General features: G+C 47.3%; 4 protein-coding genes across 4 annotated transcripts; 1 reads left to right on the top strand and 3 right to left on the bottom strand.

The window, feature by feature from the left end:
- The first annotated feature begins 2,496 nt into the window (after positions 1-2,496).
- LOC109767998 (uncharacterized) lies at positions 2,497-3,615 on the top strand. The gene has a single exon (XM_020326736.4). The coding sequence runs from the start codon at positions 2,791-2,793 to the stop codon at positions 3,388-3,390; it is 600 nt and encodes a 199-aa protein (XP_020182325.1). The 5' UTR covers positions 2,497-2,790; the 3' UTR covers positions 3,391-3,615.
- Positions 3,616-4,041: 426 nt separating this feature from the next.
- LOC109767995 (eukaryotic translation initiation factor 5) lies at positions 4,042-7,341 on the bottom strand. Its single transcript, XM_020326733.4, has 2 exons — positions 7,084-7,341; positions 4,042-5,961 (listed from the first exon to the last, which is right to left on the bottom strand). Exon 2 carries the CDS (start codon positions 5,644-5,646, stop codon positions 4,294-4,296), a length of 1,353 nt encoding a protein of 450 aa, XP_020182322.1. The 5' UTR covers positions 5,647-5,961; positions 7,084-7,341; the 3' UTR covers positions 4,042-4,293.
- Positions 7,342-8,172: 831 nt separating this feature from the next.
- On the bottom strand, positions 8,173-10,197 carry LOC109767996 (uncharacterized). The gene is made up of 3 exons (XM_020326734.4): positions 9,824-10,197; positions 8,803-8,924; positions 8,173-8,711 (listed from the first exon to the last, which is right to left on the bottom strand). The coding sequence occupies exons 1-3, from the start codon at positions 9,957-9,959 to the stop codon at positions 8,385-8,387; spliced, it is 585 nt and encodes a 194-aa protein (XP_020182323.1). The 5' UTR covers positions 9,960-10,197; the 3' UTR covers positions 8,173-8,384.
- A 2,977-nt stretch (positions 10,198-13,174) lies between these two features.
- Positions 13,175-23,132, bottom strand: LOC109767997 (serine protease SPPA, chloroplastic). Its single transcript, XM_020326735.4, has 13 exons — positions 22,513-23,132; positions 21,966-22,149; positions 21,742-21,879; positions 21,231-21,401; positions 21,056-21,159; positions 20,215-20,282; positions 16,553-16,719; positions 16,174-16,243; positions 15,935-16,089; positions 15,638-15,743; positions 14,310-14,397; positions 14,095-14,238; positions 13,175-13,604 (listed from the first exon to the last, which is right to left on the bottom strand). Exons 1-13 carry the CDS (start codon positions 22,864-22,866, stop codon positions 13,371-13,373), a joined length of 1,983 nt encoding a protein of 660 aa, XP_020182324.3. The 5' UTR covers positions 22,867-23,132; the 3' UTR covers positions 13,175-13,370.
- Between the last annotated feature and the right edge of the window lie 1,804 nt (positions 23,133-24,936).

Below are 24,936 nucleotides of genomic sequence, written 5' to 3'. Positions count from 1 at the left end.
CACCTACCACCCTGGCTTTCTCCGTTGTGGAAAGCCCCCTTACCCTTAAATATTAAGATTTTTCGTGTGGCACTTACTACAGGATCGCCTCCCCTCGAGGACAGAGGTACTTAAGCGGCACAGACCTAGTGATGGCCTATGCCCCTTCTGTGCAGTACCGAAGACTGGGACTCATATCTTTTTCTCCTGTATGGCGGCGCGGGTGTTATGGACATTCGTCCGCGAGGCGTTGGGACCCGACTAGGAGGCCCTGAACCTCGCGGAGTTTCTCAAACATAGAGTTATGCAGCAGTCACGACATCACCGTCTATTTTGGCTTATTTTGCGGTGATGTCACGGACTGTTTGGACGACTCGTAATAAGATGGTGATTGAGAAGGTCTTTCCGAGGAAGGCATCTGACTCCTTCAAATTTCTTGCTTTTCTGCAGCACTGGCACCGCTCTCGAGGTAGCGTGATCGCGACTGGCTCGGCCTCATGATGGATGCACTCCTGGCTTTAGCGCGTCGACTATCGTCTTCGTAGTGCCGCTTGTTGGCTGCCACTAGGTGTTTTTTTTCTATTTCTCTAATGTTTTCTTGGGCATGAATGTGCTTTGGCCCTAGCCGCCGCTCTTCAAGTGATGTTCGGATGTTGGTTGTATGAACCGCTATTTTATTTATAAAGCGGGGTAAAAGCCTATTTCGAGAGAGATTTGCATGTCGTATCTCTAACAAACTATGTGGAGCTGATTGGTAATACAACATCAACGCATTGCTATCACGAGCAACGTTCTGATAGCGTACGTACTGTGTGGTGAAGTGCTAAGAATGTGACAGTGACAGGAAGCAGGATTTCCCGTCTTCAGTTCTGATAGATGTGAAGTATACATGTCAATGCCATCAAGTAAAAATTAGTTAAAATGGTACATATATACGAGTGTGATTACTGTCACAGATGTCCATAACGTGTGATATCTTACTACAAAGCTAATACAAGCAACTTCAGAATGTAGCTGCTTTCTGAGTTGGAATTGTTTGAATCACAACGCTCCCGACACCTGGCAAAACTAATGTTTGTTCCACGCGGCAAAATGTCAGACTGCACAGACAATCAAAAATGTTGTTCTCTGGAACCAAACCGACAGTTGGATAAAAGGGACGACAAACCAGAAAAATAAGAGGCATAGTACGTACTGCCCTAGCTAGTGGATATGGGGTTTCCTCCTGACTGATGAGCGAATTAGAGCAACTCTAGCAGACCCCGCATCCCACCGACCCGCAAAACGCGTTTGCAGTTCGCGCAAAACCGCTTTTGCGGGCTGGCTCGGGCTGGCACAGATGTAGACCCCTCAAACGGATCCTAAAAAAGTATATTCACGGCCGGCCTCCAGTCCGGCCGCTGCCGCCCCTTCCTCCAGCCGGCCGCGCCCAACCCCGTCGGCCGCGCCCCGTCGCCCGCAGGCCATGCCCCGTCGCCCGGCCGTGCTCCGCCCCTGCTGGCCGCGCCCCATCACCGCGCCGGCCGCGCCCCGCCTCGCCGGCCACGCCCCGTCGCCTCCGTCGTCCGCGCACAGCTTGCCGGCCACGCCCCGTCGCCTCCGTCGTCCGCGCCTTGCTCTATTGCCAGCCGAGTCGTGCCCCTTTGCCTGCCGCGTCGGGAGGATTCCGGCGGCCAGGCTGAGGTCATGGGAGGCCACGACGATGTCGAGCTCGTCCAATTCAAACCGGCGGTGATCGATTGCTGTGTCTAGCGGCCTTTTCCGATGTGCGGTGATGAATTCCGGCGAGTTTAGGGCGGATTCCGGCAAACTCCGCGGCGGCGTGTTTGCTCCGACGAGGTTTGACCGGTATACGGGGCCCCCTATATTCGGCCTTCCAACCTCCAAAGATAAGAGTTTCGGGTGTACATTTGCGGTGGCCCTTAAAAAATTTACGGTTTTGACCACTTTTACGGTTTCTGTTCTGGCAACTTTTTTTGCCCAAAACTGTAAAACGCAAAAAATTTATGGGTTTGGCCACTTATGCGGGATCTGCTAGAGATGTTCTTAGTGGCAAGTTGCCAACTGCAGAGGTTCCACCTTCCCTTTATCCAAGTGGAGTTCCCCTGGGCCACAGTAACACCCATTACAGGCCAACCTAATCACCTTCCTCTTTCTGGAAGGTGCTCCTGCTGCTTGAGCTCCCCTTCAGAAATTTCTGGTAGGAACCCTGGAAGAAGGCAAGAAGAACTGTGTCCGAAAACGATGAACTGATCATGTATCATACCCGGTAGAGTAACTGGCCCATGTTTACGGTATTGCTCTTTCAAGCCACACACCAGTGGAGTATAGATGTACACCCCTTTGACAATTCATTCACCCGGACATACATGGCTGTCACTGTTACCCAACCACCGTGTCTCTGAATGGCCTCAGCACCTCACCTGGTGCGAGTGATGTGCTACAAAAGCTGCCCGGCCCTGCACCTCATTCCGCCTTTTCATTTTGATCGCGGCGAACAAATGGACGCCCTTTTGGAGGCATGCACATTTTCCAAAAGCTGGCACAAATAATAAAACAACGCTGCATGATGCCCATCAAGACCCCTGCTAATCCCTGATCCCAGTCTCGGTGCCAATCCCATGTCGTTATGTAGTACTAGTACGGAGTAGTATGTGCAAGCTAAGCTAAAGCTCTGACGACGTGGGTCCTGTAGCTGCTGCACATCTCCACTATAAATCTGCCCTCTCGCCTCCAGAATCACAGGCCATTCGCTCTCTTCTCCGTTCCGCTCCACAGCTAGCTAGCTCGACCGACCGAGCACGAGCAAGCATGTACCCGGCCGAGCTCGCCAGCGTCCCGTACCTCTCGGCTGCGACCGCAACCGCGGCCTTCAGGCCCCATTACCAGGTGGCTCCGGACGACTTCCTCTTCCAGTACAACGGCGGCGGCCTCCTGGTTCCTCAGGCGGCGACCTCCCCCTGCTCCTCGTACCAGCAGCACGACGTCGCCGGCCAGCTGCTCCACGAGGCCGCCTCCGCCGGCGGGCTCCTCCTGCCGTTCGGGGCCAGATCGTCCAACTCGGACGAGTCGGACGAGTACCACCACCACCACCAGGCGGCGCACTGCAGCCTCGCGGAGGAGCGGCGGCGACGGCGGATGGTCTCGAACCGGGAGTCGGCGCGGCGGTCGCGCATGAGGAAGCAGAAGCAGCTGAGCGAGCTGTGGGCGCAGGTGGTGCACCTCCGCGGCGCCAACCGCCAGCTGCTTGACCAGCTCAACCGCGTCATCAGGGACTGCGACCGCGTGCTGCGCGACAATTCTTCCCTGAGGGCCGAGCAGGCCGAGCTGCGGGAGCGGCTCGAGAAGCTCCCGGTGCCGGTGGCCGTGGCGGTGGAGGACGCGGAAGAAGAAGAGGGTAGGGTGATATGATCGACTAGATGATCGGTGTTATTATATGAGAACGTGAATTACCATTTTTGTACCTCTGCTGTGCTCTATGAGGGACGCCATTGTTAGCATGTACGTATTCTTTTAGACATACCAGTGTTGGCATGTACTACTAGTAGTAGTTCCAAATAAGAAAATGTTGGCATGTTGTCCAGTTTCTTTCATAATCTTCTGTCATCATGTACTCCCTCTATCAAGAATATAAGATCTTTTAGAGCACTATACTTTGGTGATCTAAACGATCTTATATTTCCTAACAGAGGGGGTACAAAGGAGAGCATGAAGTTCCAAGGGCCATGGCAAAAATTTCAAGTGCTATATATCTCCACAAATCACAACTTAACTGTCAATTTAAGTTTAAAAACCTCTCTCTCACACACAGAAGTACAAAGATAATCTATCCAGGTGATTTCATGACAGCGATGTAATTGCCCAATCAACATTAGCTGATATCATCAACTACTCCTACTTGACTAGGCTGAATAGATCCACATCAGGCAGCTATGTAACTGGAAAATCAACATTACCCGTCTCATGTATACCATGAGATTTCTGGATAAGCAAAAGGTTCTAGCATGCAACTCAATATCGAGTATAACATAAATTATAGAGCAAATCTGTGCAAACATCATATAATAGCATCTCACACTTAATGTATTCAAACGTAGTTTCATCGAAAGATGGCAAGAAAACAAACAGGCACACCAGATGCAACCGACCAGACATACTATAGTTCGTTTAACTGACTCGATACAGAAATAACCAAAAACTCAATGGTGTAAACAACAGGCAAATACGAAAAGTGGAAAGACAAAGACTGACACTTATAGAACACTCATCAAAGACACTCGGTAGTAGGGTGGTAGGGAATCGCAGTACTGCCTCTCACTCCTCATCGTCAGATTCGGCGCTCTGGAGCCACTCCACGACCGGCTTGGCGTTCTTCACGACCTGGGAGTTCTTGCCGGCAGCAACAGCTTCATTGTACCACTGGACAATGGTTTCTTCCTCGAGGACGTCTCCATCATAGAGGGCCTTCAGGACGACGGGGACTTCCTTCAGGGCTTCAGCACTGCACTTGCCACAGAACGCCTCTATAGCCTGGAGCAGGAGCATCTGGGACCCTTCATCAGGCACCGCAGTGGAAAGGTACTTCTTGTTCTTCACCACTTCCTTCGCAAACCCCTTGCCCACGCCATGGAAGAGTGCCTCGAAGAGAGCATGCATCACGTCCTTGGGGGGTAGGGCCGAGGAGGAGAGGACACCCTTGAGCTGAGCTGCGGTGGCAGCATTGCCCAAGTTGGCCTTGATCTCTTCAACCAGTTCATCGTAAGGAGTGGTCTTGGGCCCAGTCTGGTTGCCATTGGAATTATCTTCAGCCTTTGGTGTCCCATTGGAACTGCCCTCTTTGTGCAGGGCCTGTTTCTTCTTCTTCTCCGTCTCCTCGGTGGCAAGCATAACCATTTCAGCAGTTGCTGCACTCAGCTGCTCCTCCATGCGTTTTCTCGCAGCCTCCGCTGACGTGTCAGTCTGCCACTGCACATCGTCATCGTCATCGTCATCATCATCTCCAGCAGCTGCAAGGTCAGCACCTTGACTGTGAGTTGGTGAGGTTGCATGTTCTTCATCTGAACCTCCCCCAGCAGCCTTTTTCTTTGTATCCTTGGAAGAAGCACCTTTCTTCTTTGCATCCTTTTTGAGTTTCTTCATCTCCTCATCAGCAGCCTCGCCTTCTTTCATCCGCTCCTTCTCAGCTCTTCGCATAGCTTTCTTGTCTTTGCCTCCCTTCTTCTGTTCTGGCGGGTTCTTCAGGATGAATGTAGTGAGCTTGTCCCTCATGTCAACATCAGAGAGGAAGCCACAGGCAGCACATTTCAGAGTTATCATCTCTTTCTTGGAGATGAGGACCTCAGTCTCAGGATTGCCACAACCGTAACACTGGACATACTTCTTGATGAAGTTCTCAAGAAGGGCAGCCAGCTTTGAAGTATCATGAGCACCATTGACCAAGGCGATTCCTGTCTTCTCATCAAATTTTGATTGTGCTCCAAGCTCACATCCAAAGTACTTAGTGGTGTAAGATGCTGGCCTGGCAAGTGCTTTTGCAATATCAACCATGTTCACAATATTTGTCTTGATGCCATTACCACGGCCTTCTATTTTTGTCAACATTCTGGGCATCTTGTACCTGTAGAAGGCATCATCCTTGTTTGAAGCACCAATGTTTTGCAGCGCCATCTTGACTCAAGATTTCTGCAGCAGATACTATCAGATGTAGAAAATTTCAGAAATGAGATTGGCTGCTGGCCCTTGAAGAAAACTGAGCTGGCTTTGAGCACTGGCGGTGGCAAGTGAATCCTCAGAACCAGAGATCCTAATAGGCTCTTGATGCATGCAGGGGAGCACAAACTTGTGCCTTTTTCTCGTTGAACGAGAATACTCTCCCAGCAATCCAACTGATCCCAAATAAACCGATGCTTGTTCAGACATAAAAGAAGCTTCACCTTCTAGGCCCTCCACTTTGTCAGATTGCAGCGATACAGAGGCTGCTACCTGGATTAAACAAGTCAAAGATCAGATATTGCTGATTCTTCATGTAAGATGAGATTACAAGAAACTAACTGAATTAAAAATTACACCATCATTAAGGAAAGGGGGCCAGAGTATCACACAGTATCAATTCATAGTCCAGTTGCTGGCAGAATTGTAGAAAGGAGACAACTAAATCTCTTAATGATAAAATCAGGAGCTCCGTATAAACAGTCTAAACAGCACATGTGTGACCAACATCAACAAAGTAGAGTTGTCCTAAGAGGCTAAGATATTTGTATTGATTGTCATAGCTCCATGAAAGCTACAGAAGTAATCCAACAAAGAAACAACCAGCATGTTCACAAGGGATAGAGAAGACGATTAGCCTAAAATTTTCGGGCAACTCCTGTTCAGGTGTCCAAAAGGACAGCAGATGTCTACGTCTTCTGATACAGTTTAGGGCATACGCTCTTGATCAGGCGCTAAGTCAAGGCATAATGACAATCTCATATTTGATTATTACAACTAACAATACTAGATATCATATCTTAAGGACATGGATCAGAAGAAATGTACATGCAACATTAGTATAGACAATTTGCAGGAAAATTTATAATGAAGATAGCAGGTTGAGAAATCAACTGTCTAGAACAGAGAAACAAAGATAACAATGTCCAAAATAAGTAACTGGGACTAGGGACAATCGCTACAATTGCAGGCACGTCTGAAGTACAAACTGACGACAAAATAAACAGAGCAATCGCACACGTGACATTCATCTAAACTTGCCTTGCGATGTTACCAAAAACTTGTATCAGTTGGTTGTCTAGCAACTAAAAAGACGAAATCAGGAACAAATATGTACCTAGATATCTGATCTCGTAACAAACATATGATGAACCCACGACAGAGAAACTGATACACAAAAGCACAGACTATTCCGGAACATCGAAATATGGATACTAATCCAGTATGTGAAGTCACAAACAACTAGGCATATGCCTCCATCAATCAGTGGATACAGAATACGATTGTAAATCTGTGATACCCACCCACCCAACCACACACAAACATGTCCGTTCTCTAGAGTTTATACTACTTGGAATCCATCTACTTATGTGTTTGCGTCGCACCGTAGCTTACCAACAAAATAAGATCGGAGGGGAGGCGGACGGCGGATCTGGGAGGCGGCGGGACGACAGAGGCGGATCTGGACGGCACGGGCGGAGCGTCGGGCGGCGAGGGGTCCGGCGGGGCGGCGGGAGGAGGTCGCGCCGCCTCGGTTGGGAGAGAGCTGCGCGTCCAGTCGGGCTCGGGGTAGGGATTGGGATTGTGGGGGAGACCTGAAGGGGAGCCCGGTATTTATACGAGTGGCACGCGGGCCGTAATTTGCAGGAAAACCTGTGGGCCGGTTCGTAATCGCCGGAGTGGAAAAGATCCAGAAGCGCCCTCCGTCGGTCTGTCAGCGTGATTTTGGGTATAATAATAATAAACTTGCTTAAGAAATAGGGTTTGGTTTGGTTTGGCGGCGTTTGTTCGGTTGTTTCAGTTGATAGCGTTAGGTTTAGCCTGACAGCGTTTCTTCGGTTGCTTCTTCTTCTTTCTCAGGCCACCATCAGTTGATCACAACCATATGTCGCTGGCGGCTCTACCACATAAGCCGTATTTATGCCGATCGCAAATATCTCCAGGCCCAATAATAAACTTAACTATATATATTCAATGAGAACCATTTTCAGACAGCAGGGGGATGTTTCTGTTGACGTATAAATGTATTGCCTAGTCTTTTCCATTAGATCGGTCTTTTGGTTTGCATTGGCTTGAGCATACACTTCTACATGGTATCGGAGCCAAGAGGCCTTGAGTTCAAGACCCGGCTGGCGCAATTAAAATTGCAGTCCACTTTCGATTCACGTTTAGGCCTGAGGGAGCCACACGTGAGGGGGAGTGTTGACGTATAAATGTATTGCGGTTTTTTGGTTGCATTGGCTAAAGCATGCACTTCTACACTTTCAAATCCCAGAAAAAAAAATGTAAAATGACCTGCTAGACTCATTTACTGACTACAAAGGTTTCACAAAATCAATATTCATCAGTGATCTTGGCATGTACTATACAAGTTGAAAGGGTCCAATGAGTTTGTAACTGGGTCAAATTTAACGAACGAGCGAGTGTTTGATAAAGGCATACAGAACTATACAAAACTACACAAGCAAATCTCCTGTTTCACCATTAAGCTCAAACTTTCTTCCATTAATTATGGTACATAAAATGTTACAACCAGGCACCAGCACCAGCACAAGAGTGCTCTTTCAGAGTGACAAGACTAAAAATACAGACCTCGTGGAATCACAGAAAATGGCATCCAAAGCCAATACAGGAAGGCCGGATAATGCCATGATATATAGACTGCTAGCAAGCAATATGAACGTCTCTGATCCTGCTTACTTCTTGGAAGGAATAAGGTAGTTGAGGAAGGGTTCTGCCTTCGGGGCAATAGACTTCACATCATCAAAAGTGGCCATTTCAAAATCCTCATACTCAAAGCCGGGGGCACAAGTGCAGCCAACAAGGGAGTAATGCTTCTCGGGATCTCGCTTCCGGGAGTTGACAAGATGGCTGCCATCGGATGCAAACGACTCAACATCCAACGTAGGGAAAGATCCAAACCACACATTTGGTGGCACGGTGTACTGGGGGCGCTGGCCAGCATCTAGGTGCGGACCAATTACGGTGAGGTCGATGTGGCCATCGTCGTGTAGCTCAAAGACCTAAGCAAACAGAGAATAGCTGTGTTAGCAATAGATAACAAAATGGCAATCTCGCTACCCATATAAAGGCAAGCGTGCAACTGTCACCAACCGTGAGAGGCTCTCCCTTGTAGAAATGCCAGGTTTCAGCACAAGGAATGCGATGCAGATGTGAAACACTCCCTGCGGGAAGCAAGAAATAGATAGCAGTGCTCACAGCACGACCGACCTTGTCTGCAGCATACATTAAGGAAGTATTAGAGGTATTTCAATGGCAGCTTGATGATATGTTCACCTGCACTCCACTTCTATACTGTACTCCATACAGCACTCCAGACTAAAATAGAGGGAGAGCAGAACAATCGTTTAAACAAGACCTTCTGGTAAACATTTTCAATCAGGAAGCATAAACATGCTGCTTGTTTAACAATCAGAACAATATAAGGTAGATAATCATCAACAGGTACAATCCAAACATGGAGTTACCAAATTAGCAGAAAAGTAGTTCGCACTAAATTTGCCTTTGTGGAGCATATCAAAATGCAGGGAGTTCCTACCAAGAATGCTTGCAGTAATTGTGATTGTCCTGGCACTGATAACAGTGTAATGTTTTTGTTACAAAATTCAACTCTGGTCGGAATAAGTTCTGCTAACCATTTACAGGTTACAGTAGGAGCACAGGGAGCCCATACTGCAATCTTCCAAGAGCAATACCAGCAAGTGGCATAGCACACAGTAAAATAGATTTAGTGCCTAACAGTATGTACCAACAGTAGCACAAAGTTGCACTACTAATACATCATGCCACGCCGAGGCCCCAATCCCCTATTTTTTTGTTGAAACATGCGCACTTGATGATGCAGATACAATGGTGGGTTTTACTATCTGAATTCCCACTTGCCAGTATATGCTACTCTACCATCTACAAGGTGTCTGCACACGCTAAGACGAAGAACAAGCAGAAAACCCGATCGAATTGGGTCCAATCCAATCGGCGCATCGCACCGCACGCTACTACACCTTATGCTTATCTTTCTGAAAAGAAATGCTACTAAGCACCCCTCCATCCGAGGAGAGAGCGATCAGATCAGATGAAACAGACGAGACATGGGCGGGCGTGAGCATATGCGTACACTGCGGCGGGAGCTGGGCGGTGGTGAGGGAGACGGAGGAGTCGCGGAAGGTCTCGGCGTAGAAGCCGCCCTCCGGGTGCGGCTTCAGATCCAGCAGCGCCGCTACCTCCGTGGCCGTCATCTCGCAGGAGCCCATCTCTCTCGCTGTCCGCTTCGAGGTTCCTGGCTTTCTGGTGGCGAGGTAATCTAGGGATCGTTGAGCGGAGCCGCCGGTGATTGATTGGGCTGATTGTTTATCCGGCTGGAACGTGGGAGGTGCGCTGCGCCGGGGAGCGGCTGCGGGGGTTGGTGGTGGTCAAGGTCTCCTCTCCCCTGTGCCGGTCAGCCGATTTCGATACCCTACGTGCCCGGTTCGGCTGCTCATTACTTTTTTTTTTTTGGCAATGCTAACTGGCGAACCTTCCTGAGAAGGAATTTCCAGCGAACGTTTTTGTTTTAAATGCCTTCTCGTAAATGTCATCCTCCTTAGCAAACGGACTTGGGTCGAGCTTTTCCGGGTGGCATGGTATGGTCAAAAGCACGACACGACACGGAGTAGAACGGGTTGTGCTTGGATCGGATCGGCCTGTTTGGATCCAAAATCTTCATAAACACGTGTTTTGATTATTAGGAGAACCTGTATAATATATGTATGTTCTTTCTTTTTTTTTGCGGGGGAATATATGTATGTTCTTGTAAATAAAATCAGGTCTGTTTAAATTAATATGTATTTATATACTTCATAAGGTGCCTAATTAGGGATTTAAAAATAAAAGGTGCAGGATGTACGTAAAAATCTTGATTTACAATGATGAAGTGTAATATTTAGGGGTTGTTTGGTTTCATGCCACGGCTTGCCACACCTCAACTTAGACAAGTTTGACCAAGTTAGGTGTATGTTTGGTTCTAGCCACAATTAAGGCAAAAAAAAAAGTTATGAGCAGTAAGCCGCACATGTCATAAAAAAAAGTGTGGCAAGATTCTTTAAGGCAAGCCAAAGTGTGGTTAAAATTTGAGTATCTCAAGTATGGCAAGTGTGGCAATATATGGCAAAGATAGTCACAATTCAAACAGACCCTTATTTACTGGGTCGTGCTTGGGCTGGCCAGGCACTATGGCAGCATGGCGGGCCATTGGGTCGTGCTTGGGCCTCCCCTTGGCATGGCAGCACGACCCGGTAAGTTATTTTTGCTGAGAAACACGACACAATAAGTAAACCATGCCAGACTGGCCTCATTTGTCGTGGCCCAAAGCACGATGAATTTGGATTGGCATGGCACGACCCAAGTCCTAGGTTTACTTTTGATATCCTCCTGGGGTAGAGGAAAATCGGGTCCACCCGCACCATCATATTCACACCACTATTTATATTTATTTAACATAAAAGGGATCTTTAAGGACCGAGGCCGCATTAGATATAAAAGTCATGATACTACACACGCAAGGACTAAATAGAGAAAAAAATAACAACAAGGTCCTTAAATTTATCAAGAAGAAGCTTAAATCATGGATATATAATGCAGTTTGGTCATGACATTAAGCTAGCGTGTAGGACCGAACCCACCGTCACCAAGAACAACACAACTTGGGATGATGAGTTTACCACAAGACCACCACCATCAGCGTCTGGTTGTAGGAAAAATGCGGACGCCTAGATGAAATCATATTGCCTCCTATTAGGCTTTCATGCCACGAGGAAGAGAATGGGATAACATTGTAATCAGGCAAGACCGGCGAGAGCTTATTATGGACATGCCAGCGTTGAGTTCCCCTCATATATGATTCCCATCACTGGAGCACCGACAACAGAAAAATCGCAACTGCCATGCATCGGACACAACTCGTTTGCGTCGTTGCGCCGATGACACTCTCCCAACCAGCATAGTGTTGAACTCCTCTAATGTAAACCCTAATCTAGTCCTACTATATGCAGAAACTTCCTGCGCACTATGGCTAGATTTTTCTTATATGAGACAACACAAAAGCTCAAAAATTCGGTGCATTGATAGAAAGAAGAGTTTGTAGAGGCCCTCAGACAAGCCACACCCCACAGATACAACGTGAAGCCTCTAGAAGTTGGCACATCAAATGTCGGAAGCACAACTGGTAGCCCCTTCGTCCCTGCCAACACCCGGTGTTTGGCCTCCACTTTGAACGTGTCACGCAAACGTGCTAGGCTGAGCCGAGTGTGGTCAAAGATGATCATGTTAGGCCTTGTACAATACAAGATGTTTAGGGAAAGTGTTTAAAAAAATTAAGCACCGGTGCTTATTTGTAAAGAATGAATGTTTAATTAGGTCTTCTACAATGCAAGATGCTTAGCAATTTTTTTCATTAAGCATCAATGTTTATCTTTACAGGAAGTATTAAGTGTCTGCCCTCTCAAATAAACACCATAATTTAAAATATGATTTGTTTCTCTAAACACTTCCTCTAAGCACCTTGCGTTGTACAATCTTAGGGAGGTGTCTAAGGCCTTGTACGGTGCAAGATGCCTAGGGAAGGTGCTTGGTAAAATTAAACGAGTTTTTCTTAAAAATTGATTTATTTTTCTAAGCATCTTGCGTTTTACAAGGCTTAAGCATTTTGCATTGTACAAGCCCTTACTATACTCAGTATGGCTAGATATGGTTGGGCGCTTTGCGATGAGGAATTAACGAAGCACATATATGTACACACCCGTGAAGATGCAATGCAATAGTTGTTCTACACGCATGAGACATTTAGGACCTGTTTGGCAACCCACGGCTCTTTGAAATCTTAGAATCCACAAAGCACCTATTTGCTCGCTCCAAGATTTTAACTACAGCTCCGTCTGCTCAGGGAGCATAGTTGCTCCAAACAGGCCCTTATGGCGACCCACCAGCTCCTTGAAATCTTAGGATCTGCGGAGCACCTGTTTGCTTGCTTCAAGATTTTTAACTGCAGCTCCGTCTACTCCGGGAGTGGAGTTGCTCCAAACATGCCCTTAGCCAAGGACCTTTATTTTTTCTAGAAAAAAGGCAAGGTGCTTAACCTGTATGGTTATGGATGGCTACAAGACAAAGTTGAGTTGTTGTTTTTTTTTACTTTACTGATTGTCTTAACTTAGTAAAAATGTGGAAGTTGTACTCATACAATCCAGAAGCCAGGGCCGGTTAGGACCCAGACTGCAGAATTTTACAAACTGTAGTCATTTGTAACTGCGAAAATCACTGAAGCTTATTACTGGATCTCCTCCATCCATAACAGATCCTCTTGGGATTTGTAAGTCCTACAGGTCCTTCAATTATGACTTATGAGAACCAACTAGAATATGAAAATGGTGTAACATACATATATGTCAGCAACAAAGAGCAAAACGCTATCAGGTGGGGCGAGACAGGCAAACACGAGAGAACTAACATTCTCACATTTTCAGTATGTCGGTTACAGGTTACAACGCTTGCATAGGCATCGATACAAGCATGCCCCAATACCAAATGTATTGTATTCTACCTGAATTTAGGTAGGGTGGGTGTCTATTTCCATGTCACTTCTGTCTTCTCCTATCTACAGCTTTTCGTAAACTTTGGCTATTCACTGGTGATCAACCGAAATAATTTGTGATTTCCTTTACGAGCAAGAAGAGCTGATTTTCTCCTGGCATGTTTTCCAGTCTTTCAAACAAGATGCCATCCATTCTAGCTTGGACTCCATTTAAGGAGGTGACGTCCTGCAGCACCCCCTTCACGACCCTGTCAACTCCAAGCACTGAACCCCCGATGCCTGACAAGATCTCCGGTAGCGTCGGCGAGGCCTTCGAGATCTCAACTAGTCGGACCTGCATTATTCAGCACACAATCAGAATGCGGGTGGTGAACTAACTCTCAATCATGTATTTCCACTCAAAGCCACACTATGAATACTGCAGCTTGCAACAAATGTCGACAAGTGAATTTCCAAAACTAGGAAAGCAGGATCAACTTGGAATCCCAACTGAAACAGATGAATGAACACTGCTGCTTGAGGGGCACCTCCCTTGATTACTTCATCAGAATGTCAAGCATTGAAAGGCAATAGCTACAATCCTACTCCCTCCGTTCGGAATTACTTGTCACAAAAATGGATGCATCTACAACTAAAATTCATCTAGATACATTCATTTCTTGGACGAGTAATTCCGAACGGAGGGAGTATAATAAAAGAATTGAATGTAATTCTGTTGCTGTCCAATACATTCTTAGACTCTAACTACATGCACAGATATATACTTATGCATGCATGGCAGACGTTTTGTTCATTAAGTACTTTCTGTTTATAGAAGAACCAACCTTCTTATCCTGTGGTATCTTAGCTCTCTGTTTTGCAATAGCAAGCGCTTGTGAGAATCCACCTAGCGAATCAACCAACCCTCTTGAAGCTGCATCTTGGCCGCTCCAAACTCGACCTTGTGCAACAGTCTCCATCTGGTCAATCTGGTGGAGGAAAGAACTCAGCACATGCTCCAAGAAATATGAGCTGCTCAGTATCGGAGAACAATTCTTACACTCATTGAGCGTGACATGGCTGCTTTATCTCGAAACGATGCGTAAGCATTTTGCGCCGACTTCTCAAAAAGTTCTGCCTCGTCTGGTCTGTGGAAATATATCACATTCTTTAAACACGAAATTGTCCATATGATAGCTGTTATGACTTATGAGCAGGGCGTGTAGTATTGCACAGACCAAAAAGGCAAAACAGACAGTACAAGGAGTCAAAGACACACACACAGACCCTATGCCAATAGAGCAATACCAGAATACCTTAAGACCAGTTAAGCATGAAGCAGCCAGGTGGCAACTCAGACAGCATATTTAACAAATAAAAACAAGAATTAAAAGAGAAAAGAGGGAAACAAAAAAATTAGATGAAAAATAATAAATCAGAAAATTTGAAGAGTAATTCACAAATAATTTATAAATTTAATAAAAAACAATAAATACAGCGGATAACAGTCGAAACCGTCATAGTTAGCCTTGATGTTGCTTTCTTTGTATGCCTCCGCACTTCTTTTCGGATTTTCCTTCTTTACGAGTTTTCTCAAATTTTCTAGTTTTTCCACAATATTTTTTTGTCCCCACCCTCTAGACTTTATGGCTGTTCCTATTTCTTCTCTACATTTTACATTTTTTTTCTTTTTTTTCTTCTTAATTCCGTTTTTGAGAAGTTTATGTGTTGAATATGCTACTGGGCTGCCATGTGTGAGAAAGCCACCGCCATGTCATCCAAAACCATGGATTCAAGAGTTGAGGGGCATGGTTGTCCGGTATTGGAGTCTACCATCTAGGGGGACTATATCTGAATTAGGCCTAGAGTTGAGGATAGGAAATTGGCTTCATGCTTTCTTTCTAAGAAAGAATGCTTTTAAAAGAAACAGAGAATAGATGGTCCTGGACTTACGGTTATTGGCAAAATCAAATATGTCATAGGCTATTAAATATCACAGCTATTTACAAACCATAGCAGACCTAATAAACCACATAATAAGAGTCGGCATTTGCTGTTGTATGATTAAAACAAATAATTCGATGATGAAAAAATAAACAAAAAATACTGAAAGGGTACAATCTGCTTGATTTATGATGAAATCACGTGATAAATTAATATCCCACTTGTCTATTAAACGCAAACACGTTGAACCATTGTAAACTATAGCACCATTCCAAATTTCCAGTGCACGGCTTTCATACTATTCTTAACTTGACTTGACCCTGACGGTATCAGACTATTTTTGTAACAATCTGGTAAAGGTCGCTGGATCCTGTGGGCTCTCCTCAAATTTACTTCTATTTTTATTTTCCTAATATACTGCAACAAATGAAGTGCCAATATTACCTTAAAGGGCGTTGATCAGCGGCATTAAGCTCTGCATATCTACCCCTAGATAGAATTTCTTTGTTGAAGTCAATCCTCTCATACAGCTTTTGAAGGATAAATTTTCCTGTTATTCCAATACAGAAATAGTAAGCTAAGAAACAAACACTCAACGACAGCCAAATTCACTATCCAAACGGAGATCGAGTAGAATAGATGCAAGCCCAAAGTTGAGACTGTTGCAAGAGAACATAGAATTCGCACTGGAAGACCTGTTACTAGTCTTAGCAAGCACAAATAGAAGGTAACAAGGATCACCTGTAATAACTCCAATTGATCCTGTTAGAGTAAGTTTCTCAGCAACAATAACTGGCGCAGCCATTGCCATGTAGTATCCACCACTTGCAGCAACATCAGACATGGAAGCTACCACAGGCTTGGACTCAGCCAGGAGTCGAATTTCCCTCCACATCCTAGTTAAAATAAGAATAATCAATACATAACTGAAACTCTGCTGCTGCTTCTGCTGCCTAAATGAAACCTGGGGCAGAACTTACAGATCAGAAGCAAGAGCATCACCACCAGGGCTGTCTATACGGAGGATAACAGCTTTATACTTTTCTGACTCTGGAAAGGGTAAGAGACTTGTACATTAAAATTAGATGAAATTATTCTGTTAGAGAACCTATAAACTATGACAGAAGTTTGCATTCTATGTGTACTTATATAAGCTACACCAACTGCTTCTACAGTATGTGCTCACTGCAATGAAACAGAGAAATCTCATCTCATCTAAAAATATAAATAAATTAGGGAACTGAATCCAGTTTAAAAATGTTCAGATGTATTTTATATTTTTTCTACCCAGTACAAACGTATACATCAAATTTGCATCTGAGACACAATTGATTGCTGAGATAACATAACATTAATTACCTCTAACAGTACGTATCTTCTTGATTAACTGCTCGGCAATAATGCCCGAACTAGAAACACTCAGGCCACTGCGAGTTCGTGTTATGCTTCCAGATGCTCTGATTACTGCAATTAAGTCTCCTCCTCCTCCTATCCCAAGAGTTGATTTTCTTACACGTGAATATTTACTGGCAGTTCAGACCAATGTCAGTTCAGTAAATAAAACAAGGAGTTTATATGTGTTGACTTTTCAGATTAATCAAGCAACATCAAATAATACCAAACAAATGAAGTGTGCAAAAAAAAACTGAGCAAACACCTCATAGTATAGGATAGAAAAATTGCAACATTTTAGGATCAGGGATGTTGAGTAACGTGATTGTATTAGGAAACATAGGTTAGACTAGGAAATATTCTGGCTTGCCTTGTACTCCAAGTAAATCATGTACTCCTATATATATGCCCACGAGGCTCAAGCAATACAACAACAATTCCACCAAATCCTTCTATCCCTTCTAACATGGTATCTATCGCAAGTCGATCCTAAACCCTAGCCGCCGCTTCCGCACCCGCGCCCACCCCCGGGGCGATCGGTCTCCATGACCGCCGCCGGGGGCCGCGCCGCCCGTACCTAGGGTTCGTCCGCCGGTCGTGTTGACCGGCTGCCCTAGAGAGTCTTTTTCCCGAGCCTTGCTCCGGGGTTTTCTCTCTCCCGCCGGTCATCTTGATCGCGAGGTTTCTTTTTGGTTTTCCGATCTATTCTTGATTGGTTTGCGTCGCCCACCGCCACCGTCGACCCCGAGCGCCTCTACTCCGACCCCGGCACGACCAGCCGGCCTCTCCTCCGACCCGGAGGCCATGCGCGCCGAGGCGGCCCGTTAGGGCCAGCCGCCGTCCGCGCGTCGGTCCGCCCGTCGCCCTGCGCCGGCCGTCACCGCCCTGCTCCGACCGGGACACCTGCATCGCCCCGACCCGGCGGCCTCGCGCCATGCGGCGGCCAATCATAGCCGTCGCTCGCGCGCCGGCCCGCCCATCGATCCACGTCACCCGCCTCCACCGCGTCTGCACGGCGGCTCGGCGGTCAACCTCGCCGGCCTCGTCCTCGGCTGCATCAGGCTCGTCGGCTGCCTCAACTCGGGCGCCGCTGCTCCGTTGGTCGCTCGGGCCTCGCTGCCCGAGGCTGGCGCTGCTTTGGCAGCCCGGGTGCCGGTGCTGACGTCCCACGCCGTCCGTCGTCGCCGGCCTCATCCAGGACTCCACCGCCACCACGCCTTCATCGAGCGGCGTCCCCGACCTCGCGCGCGATCGGCTTGATCACCCGCTTGCAGCCGCGATTCGCCTCATCTACACCGCGCGACCAACCTGGCCCGTCGGTTGCGCACGCCTCCGCAGGTCCCGTGAAGATTGTCCCGAGTTCAGCAAGCCCCTCCGCCGATCGAGCAACAGGTTGCCGCTGCGCCGCCCCGTCGGGCCGCAGCGCCGCCGCCCCGTGGTTCTCCTCGCAGCTGCATCAACTCGTGTGTCGCCGCTGCGTCGCCCTTCGGGCCGTAGTGTCGCGATACGCGGTCCCCGCCGCCTCCCCGAGGCCGTCCCCACGGCTGCACCGACTCGCGAACCACTGTTGCGTCGCCCCTTCGGGCCGCAGCGTCGCGGCCCGCGATCCCCGCCGCCACCCCGAGGTCTTCCCGTCGTCGCCCCGACCTGCCTGCCGCCGCTGCGTCGCCCCTCGGGCCGTAGCGCCATGGCCCGCGGTCCACTCCGCCGTCACCGCGCGTCGACCTCCCGTGGTATGCGCCGCGCCGTCTCCCTTGGCGCGGGAACGCCACCATCCGCACCAATCTTCGTCGCGCTGTCAGGGTTCTCGCCTACTTCGAGCACCGCCGCCGCACTCCTAACCTAGCCGCCGCCGCCGCCGTCAGGCCGCCGCCGCCGCTCTTCTTTGGCCGCCGCCGCCGCTCTTCTTTGGCCGCCGCCGCTACCTTCGTAGCCGCCGCCACCACCCGTCCACCCCCTTCGTCTTCGTCCAAGCACCAGCCCATCGCTAGCGTCGCCGTCATCTACCCCGACCACTTCGTCTACTCCGACCACCGTTGGTGACATCGGCCCCGCGCCGATGGACGCCGCAATCGTCGTCGAGTTCTTCTCTGCTGGCCCCTCCGACTTCTCCGACATGGCGTACAGCTCGTGCAGGTCCCTCGTCTACGCATGCCCGGTGCTGGCAACACCGATGCGTGCCTTCATCCACGACGTGTCCCCGGGCCTGGCAAGCCTGGTCGGCGCTTCGTCAACTTCGTCTTCGTCCGTCTACGCATGCCCGGTGCTGGCAACACCGGTGCGTGCCTTCGTCCACGATGTGTCCCCGGACTTGGCAAACCCGCCGCGACGTGTCGTCAACAACATTTTCTTCCCGGCGCACCCCTACTTCGACATCACTGCGCCCATGCTAACTCGGCGCCCCCTTGCGCCCGCGGCTCCACGGTGACTTCCTCGACACCGGCCACCCCGACTCGACATCGACCACGGCATTCTTTGCACGGCTACCTCGACCACGGCTCCACCACCCACGCTCTTGGCTACATCGACAAACGGCACAAAGGGCTACCGCCTGCTTGAGCAACCTCGTTGGTTTCCACTCCAGCCACGACTCCGCGATGCATCGACCGTTACGACTGTGGGGGTTTGTCCGTCGGCTTGCCTTCGGATTCTTCTCCAGTCTCACCGTCTGCGTCGCTACCGTTGTGACTGCGGGGGGATGTTGAGTAACGTGATTGTATTAGGAAACATAGGTTAGACTAGGAAATATTCTGGCTTGCCTTGTACTCCAAGTAGATCATGTACTCCTATATATATGCCCACGAGGCTCAAGCAATACAACAACAATTCCACCAAATCCTTCTATCCCTTCTAACAAGGGACACACACGCTGACAGTCCACAAAACAAAGCTTAACTGGCCCTAGCTGACACCAACTAAGGGATATGATCCGAGTCATCTTTTCAGTTAGGAAAATTATCTTTTCTTTTAAAGACAGGGTTACCATTTAGCTTAGCCCTTAAGTAAATTAGAGGTAAGGAGGAACCCTTTACTCCTTCCCCCCTGTAATGTGGTAGCGGCACCACTGCTCTTTTGCTGGGCCACAGGAGTTCAGGGCCACGCCTGTTGACCTCGACAACTACCCTATATGCTCCAATCCTTCCATAATATCCCAGCCCATAAAAAATGTTATTCACAATCGTGCACTCTGCTCATATCAACAAAGAAGAGCCAAAGATTGTAGGTTCCACTGGCTATTGTATAGTTTCCGATAACAACTGCTGATCCAGTTTGGCCTGTTCAGCCTAGAGATGGAGAGGGCCACTATCTATGGCTATTTTCCAAAAAATGTGTATATCAGTGTATATGTCTAGGTTTGAAGCATCTATATGTAATTGGTCATGCCTAAGTGAGCGAGGCCAGATTTAATTTGGTCATTTCTCACTTCACAAACAGCAATAGAGATGGTAATGGCTGAAAATTGACGGTGGTGGCAAAAACATAAAAATTGATGGAGTAGCTGAAAAGCAATGGCACAGTTAAAGTTCCAGAGTTGACTAGTGCCCTTGTTATAAATTTATCAGAAATCCTTAACTTGGCTGGCTTCCAGTTTGCAGCCAGTTTTCCAGAACAATGAATATCTAAATTACCTGTAGTCAACCATACGCAGGCTTTTCTTGTCATTCTGTCCTACTCTCTCTTTCAGCATTGTCATTACCTATTGAATAAGGCAATGCCGACAAAAACAATAGCAGACAAATAAAAATAAATAAAGTAAATAATTCAGTATTCTAATTCAAATAAACAACACATTATGTAAAATTTCATGTCTAATTTGCCAGTTTGACAAGTCGCATATCCTGAACATTTCCACATTTCAATAAAGAAACTCCAACTAAGCTTGACTGCTTGAGTCAGCAATTAACATATCAAGTACATCAGTATATGTTGCAGGAAGATTTGATGTTTCCTTGTTGTGGACACTTACCTCAACTAGGACCCTAAAGTTCCCTTTCTAACTAAATCGAAGAGTCTCATATAGATATGACTTGCTTGTGCACTAATAATGGCCAAGGATCTCACTATTTTACACACCTATAATATAAATAGAGAGACATCACTTTACATTCCTAATACAGATTACATATCATGTCTCTGGGACAAAATTTGCGTCTCATGTCTTTAATTTCTTGTTCATGGGTGCTTCTTTGATGCCGAACATTTCTACTAGTTGAACCTCTGCCTGCAACACATGTTACTACTCTAGAGCCCCAAAACAAAGAGACTGATTTTTTTTGCTGTTTACTTAATATATTGATGATATGAAATAAAAAGAGGAAATAAGGATCGTTAAAGTTAAAACATCACTTGTATTCCTAATACTAATCACCATGGGTTGGGCAGAAGATGCAGTAACAACTAACTTAACTCAATTTAGTCTTGTCCAATTTACTTGCCAACTCAGTGATCAGCTAAGGAGGGAATCTGTACCTGATCATCATACAATAGATCTGTTATCCAACCTTCTTTCTTAAGTCTCTCGACCTGATAGACTCCTGAGTTGACAAATTCCTCAATTTCTTCTTTTTTCTTCCCTAGAAAAAAAATTCTGTAATGATGATGTTTCAATTAAATATGTGAAAGTGAAACAGATCTATTTAATTACCATGTGTGGAAGACACTGTATCTAGCCAGTTTCCATAGATATTATCAAGCAGTGCACCCAGCATCTCCTTAACTTCATTTGACATGCTCTTCCGCCCAAGTTGGTCTCCAGCACTTTTGTAGCGACCAATTCGTTGAATTTCTGGCTGTACTCCAACTTTCTCAAGCACACCTTGCAAATCGAATTAAAAAGTGCTAGAGTGTTAGCTACCAGAAAAGAACGTAGATGCATTCAGATTGTCTCATTTTGTGGACAAATAACACACTGGGCATGACCAAGCTCACAAAATTTGGTTCATGAGAAGCTAAACTAATCAGAAATGCATTGAACGTTATAACAGAATGAAGGATATTTGGTGCAAAAATAGCAAAATACTTCTGTATTTCTGTCGCACTATAACAAGTTTAATTTTGAAACTGGTTTGAGGATCAGCAGAAAATAACGCCTACTTGATGATGGTGCACTTGAGCAATAACCAGAGGTATCATGTTATCACTGTACATGCAGTTACCTCTGAGAAATGTCTGCTGAATGGTTAGACCATACAAAGCAACATAAGCACTTGGCGGTGCATACAGCTCAGCACATGCACTAGCAAGGTAGTATTCTTTCTCCCCTCCGACGGGCATGTAACCGACAACAAATTTACCTACAAAAATATGCAACACTTGTCATAATATGACAGACATGAACATAAGGTAAGATACTACCAAATTCAGCATAGCTTGTGATTACCAGATTTCTTGAAATCCACAATGTGCCTTCTGATCTCCTCCGCCTTTCCCCATCCACAGCTCAGCGGCTCTATGTGCAGGTAAATCCCTGATATCCGTGGGTCATATGCCGCCTTCTCGAAATTCTCGCAGATTTGCGGCAGTGAGAGCCCTGACGAGAAGCGCGTCTTCAACTGATCGGATATCTGCAACCACGGAAACACACCATCAAAATCCAAACGCACAGAATACAGTATCAAGACTAACAAATGTTCGAACAAAGTCCAAACATATCTCGATTCCAGAATGACCAAATACAGTGGCATGTGCGTGTGAGTGAACGGAACACACGCCAATCCACCCACCCACGCAAGCATACGCATACGCACACGCACACGGCGTGTGCCAGGATCTGCAACAGCAACAGTAAATTTGCTACTACTACGATACAAATATCAGGGCGTCCGCTAAGATGATAAGGCTACCACAATGCACGAAATGAGCAAATCGTACTACTATTAAGAGGGGTAGCAAAACCAGCAGGCGCGCGGTGCCGAAGAGCAGCGCACCTCGCCCCGGAGCGTCATGGTGAGGACGCTGCCCTTGCGGACGCGCTTCCACGGCGGGGCGACGAGCATCTTGAGCTTGACCGCGAGCTGGGTGCCCCAGCCGAGCTCCTCCACCACGAACGCGGGCGCCGCGGGCAGCGGCTCCTGGGCCTCGCCCGCGGCCAGAGGCGCCTCCTCCTGCTTGGTGGCCTCCGAAGACGACTCGACGGCGCGGACCGGCACGCGGAGGGGCGACGAAAGGTGGCGGCGGGCGAGGCGGGGGAAAAACGCGGAGCGGGAGGAGGTGGCGGTGGCGGCGGCGGAGAGGCTGGCCCGGTGGTACGGCGCCGAGCGGAGCACGAGCAGCCTCGCCATTGCTCGGGAGGCTTCCCGAAGCTTCGGGGAGGGAGGAAGGAAGGGCGGGGTGGGCTGGGGGAGAGCGGCGCCCCTCCTCGCGGCGTCGGGGATGATGGGTGGAGTGGTGGGAGGGAATGGAAGCGGGCGGGGACGGAGGGGGGAGAAGGCGCTGGGGGTCAAGTGTGGTGGACCGGGTCCAGGAGGGATCGTGGGGTCGGGAGCGGAGCGGAGGAGGTGGCCGGCTCGGGGCGATAGGTGTGGGGCGGTTCACTTGGCGCCACGTTGGGCGCGTGAGACGCACAGTATGGCCACTTTTCTCAACTCTCTGTTGGAATATCTCGACGAAGGCTCGGTTGGAATTTCTTCAGTTTTTCCGTCGGTTCTTTCTTTGTGTTTGAAGTGATGAAGTACGGAACGATAGATGGATGAATGGAATATTTACTAGTCTTTGTTGATGATAAAAGTAGGGTGTATACACCTGGACAGAAGTATACATGTCGTTGTTTGAGAGTTAAAAGCAAGCCCAAGCATCTATGGTTGCCTAGAGTAAGGAATTATACAGTCGCCTTGAGAGTTAAGAAAGTAGTACATGGTTGCTTAAGAGACAAAGAATTTATAGTTGTTTGAGAGCCAGTAAATTATATAATTGTCTTGGAAGCCAAAGAAGTACATGGTTACTTGAGAGCCGAAGGATCCACATCTACTTGAGAGAGCCAACGAGGAAGATGATTTGTTGCACGCATGTGTGGGGCACTGACCACATTTTTCTTTTAACTTTTATATTTGAATATATTATATCTTTTGAACTAAAAGTCTGATGCAATATAGGGCTCCGCCGCCTCCTCCTCCCCCAGAAAGAAAGTTAGGATTCGTGCCTCTCGCTGGCGTAGGTCCGCCTCGTCTCCAGTGGCCCTAGGGCCATGGAGGCGCGGTGGATCATGGCAAGGGCCGGCGGGAGGGCTCCGTTTTTAGTCGTTTTTTTCAATCTTGTTAGGGTTTGTGTCCTACTCAGGAAGGCGAGACGGCGGCGGCTCCCTGAAGATGGAATAAAGGTCTCCCCCCTAGCCCCCGTTCCAACGGTGCGTCTAGCATCGTTGGTGGGCGTGTGGAGGTGTGTCTCCGGCAGATCTATCTTTGGTGGATTTGCTCGGATCTCGTCGTTGTTCGTCTACGTTCGTGTGTCTTCGGTTTGGATCCTTCCGATCTACGTTATTTTTCATCGGCAGCGGTTGCTGTTCTAGAGTGCTGGTCCTATGGGGCCTTAGCACGACGACTTCCCGACTGTCTACTACAATAAGTTATGCCCGGCTCCGATGATGGAGGGGCGATAACGGCGGCGCGCCTTCGGCTCGCTTCAGTGTTTGCAGTCGTCGCTAGGTGGTCTACGGATCTGGATGTAATTTTTATTTCTGGTGTTCGTTGTACTGCCATGATTGAAGATGAATAAATTGGAAGTATTTCCGCAAAAAAAAGTCTGATAAGTTTTGTTTGTATATTCACGTTTCTTATGATGAAGGCTTTGGAATAAAATCACTTTTGAATATGTTGGGTGTTCGGTGCTGATTTGACCTCTCTTTTCCACAATTGTACTAAAGGAAACTGAGCTCTTCTACTTGTTTGTACTTTGGCCAGAGCAAAGACGATAATTCTTCAAGATATCATTCAACCTTGCGTCCTCTGGCTATCAACTTGCATATCTACATTCATAAGAAGTTGGTCCCAATTCTTTCAACATGCAAAGTGTCCACCTCAACGTCCCATTAAGCAATGTACTTAAATCATCTCTCCTACTAAGTCATGCAAAATCTGCCACATAAGCACCTCAACGTTCCACTAACCAATGTATTTAAGTCTTCTCTCTTAGTAAACCATGAAAAATCAGCCACATAAGCGAGTCATGCATTTAACTTATAAATTATAATTATTTTTTCATTAGTCTATGGATGTATTGCTCCCAATCATATATTCATGTTAGTCATCCTTCACATTAGTCTACTGCAAAACATCTTTTATTGATTTTCAAGCTTATACTTTCTTTTTGTTAGATTTGGTTATTTTTTCTTTTCTGCTACTGCAAAACATTTCTTC

Source organism: Aegilops tauschii, chromosome 6, assembly GCF_002575655.3.
Source record: "Aegilops tauschii subsp. strangulata cultivar AL8/78 chromosome 6, Aet v6.0, whole genome shotgun sequence".
Taxonomy (NCBI): domain Eukaryota; kingdom Viridiplantae; phylum Streptophyta; class Magnoliopsida; order Poales; family Poaceae; genus Aegilops; species Aegilops tauschii.
Note: the sequence above shows the minus strand (reverse complement) of the source record. Positions and strands in the feature narration are given on the sequence as shown.

What these genes read in the sequence shown, in the direction of transcription:
- LOC109767998 (XM_020326736.4), top strand. Translation starts at nt 2,791, where the DNA reads ATGTACCCGGCCGAGCTCGCCAGCGTCCCGTACCTCTCGGCTGCGACC.
- LOC109767995 (XM_020326733.4), bottom strand. Translation starts at nt 5,646, where the DNA reads ATGGCGCTGCAAAACATTGGTGCTTCAAACAAGGATGATGCCTTCTAC.
- LOC109767996 (XM_020326734.4), bottom strand. Translation starts at nt 9,959, where the DNA reads ATGGGCTCCTGCGAGATGACGGCCACGGAGGTAGCGGCGCTGCTGGAT. An exon ending in CGCCCAGCTCCCGCCGCAGT is followed by an intron (nt 8,925 to 9,823) that starts GTACGCATATGC and finishes TGTATGCTGCAG; the next exon opens with ACAAGGTCGGTCGTGCTGTG. An exon ending in ACAAGGGAGAGCCTCTCACG is followed by an intron (nt 8,712 to 8,802) that starts GTTGGTGACAGT and finishes CTGTTTGCTTAG; the next exon opens with GTCTTTGAGCTACACGACGA.
- LOC109767997 (XM_020326735.4), bottom strand. Translation starts at nt 22,866, where the DNA reads ATGGCGAGGCTGCTCGTGCTCCGCTCGGCGCCGTACCACCGGGCCAGC. An exon ending in TGTGGATTTCAAGAAATCTG is followed by an intron (nt 21,880 to 21,965) that starts GTAATCACAAGC and finishes ATATTTTTGTAG; the next exon opens with GTAAATTTGTTGTCGGTTAC. An exon ending in CTGCGTATGGTTGACTACAG is followed by an intron (nt 16,720 to 20,214) that starts GTAATTTAGATA and finishes CTGAACTGCCAG; the next exon opens with TAAATATTCACGTGTAAGAA.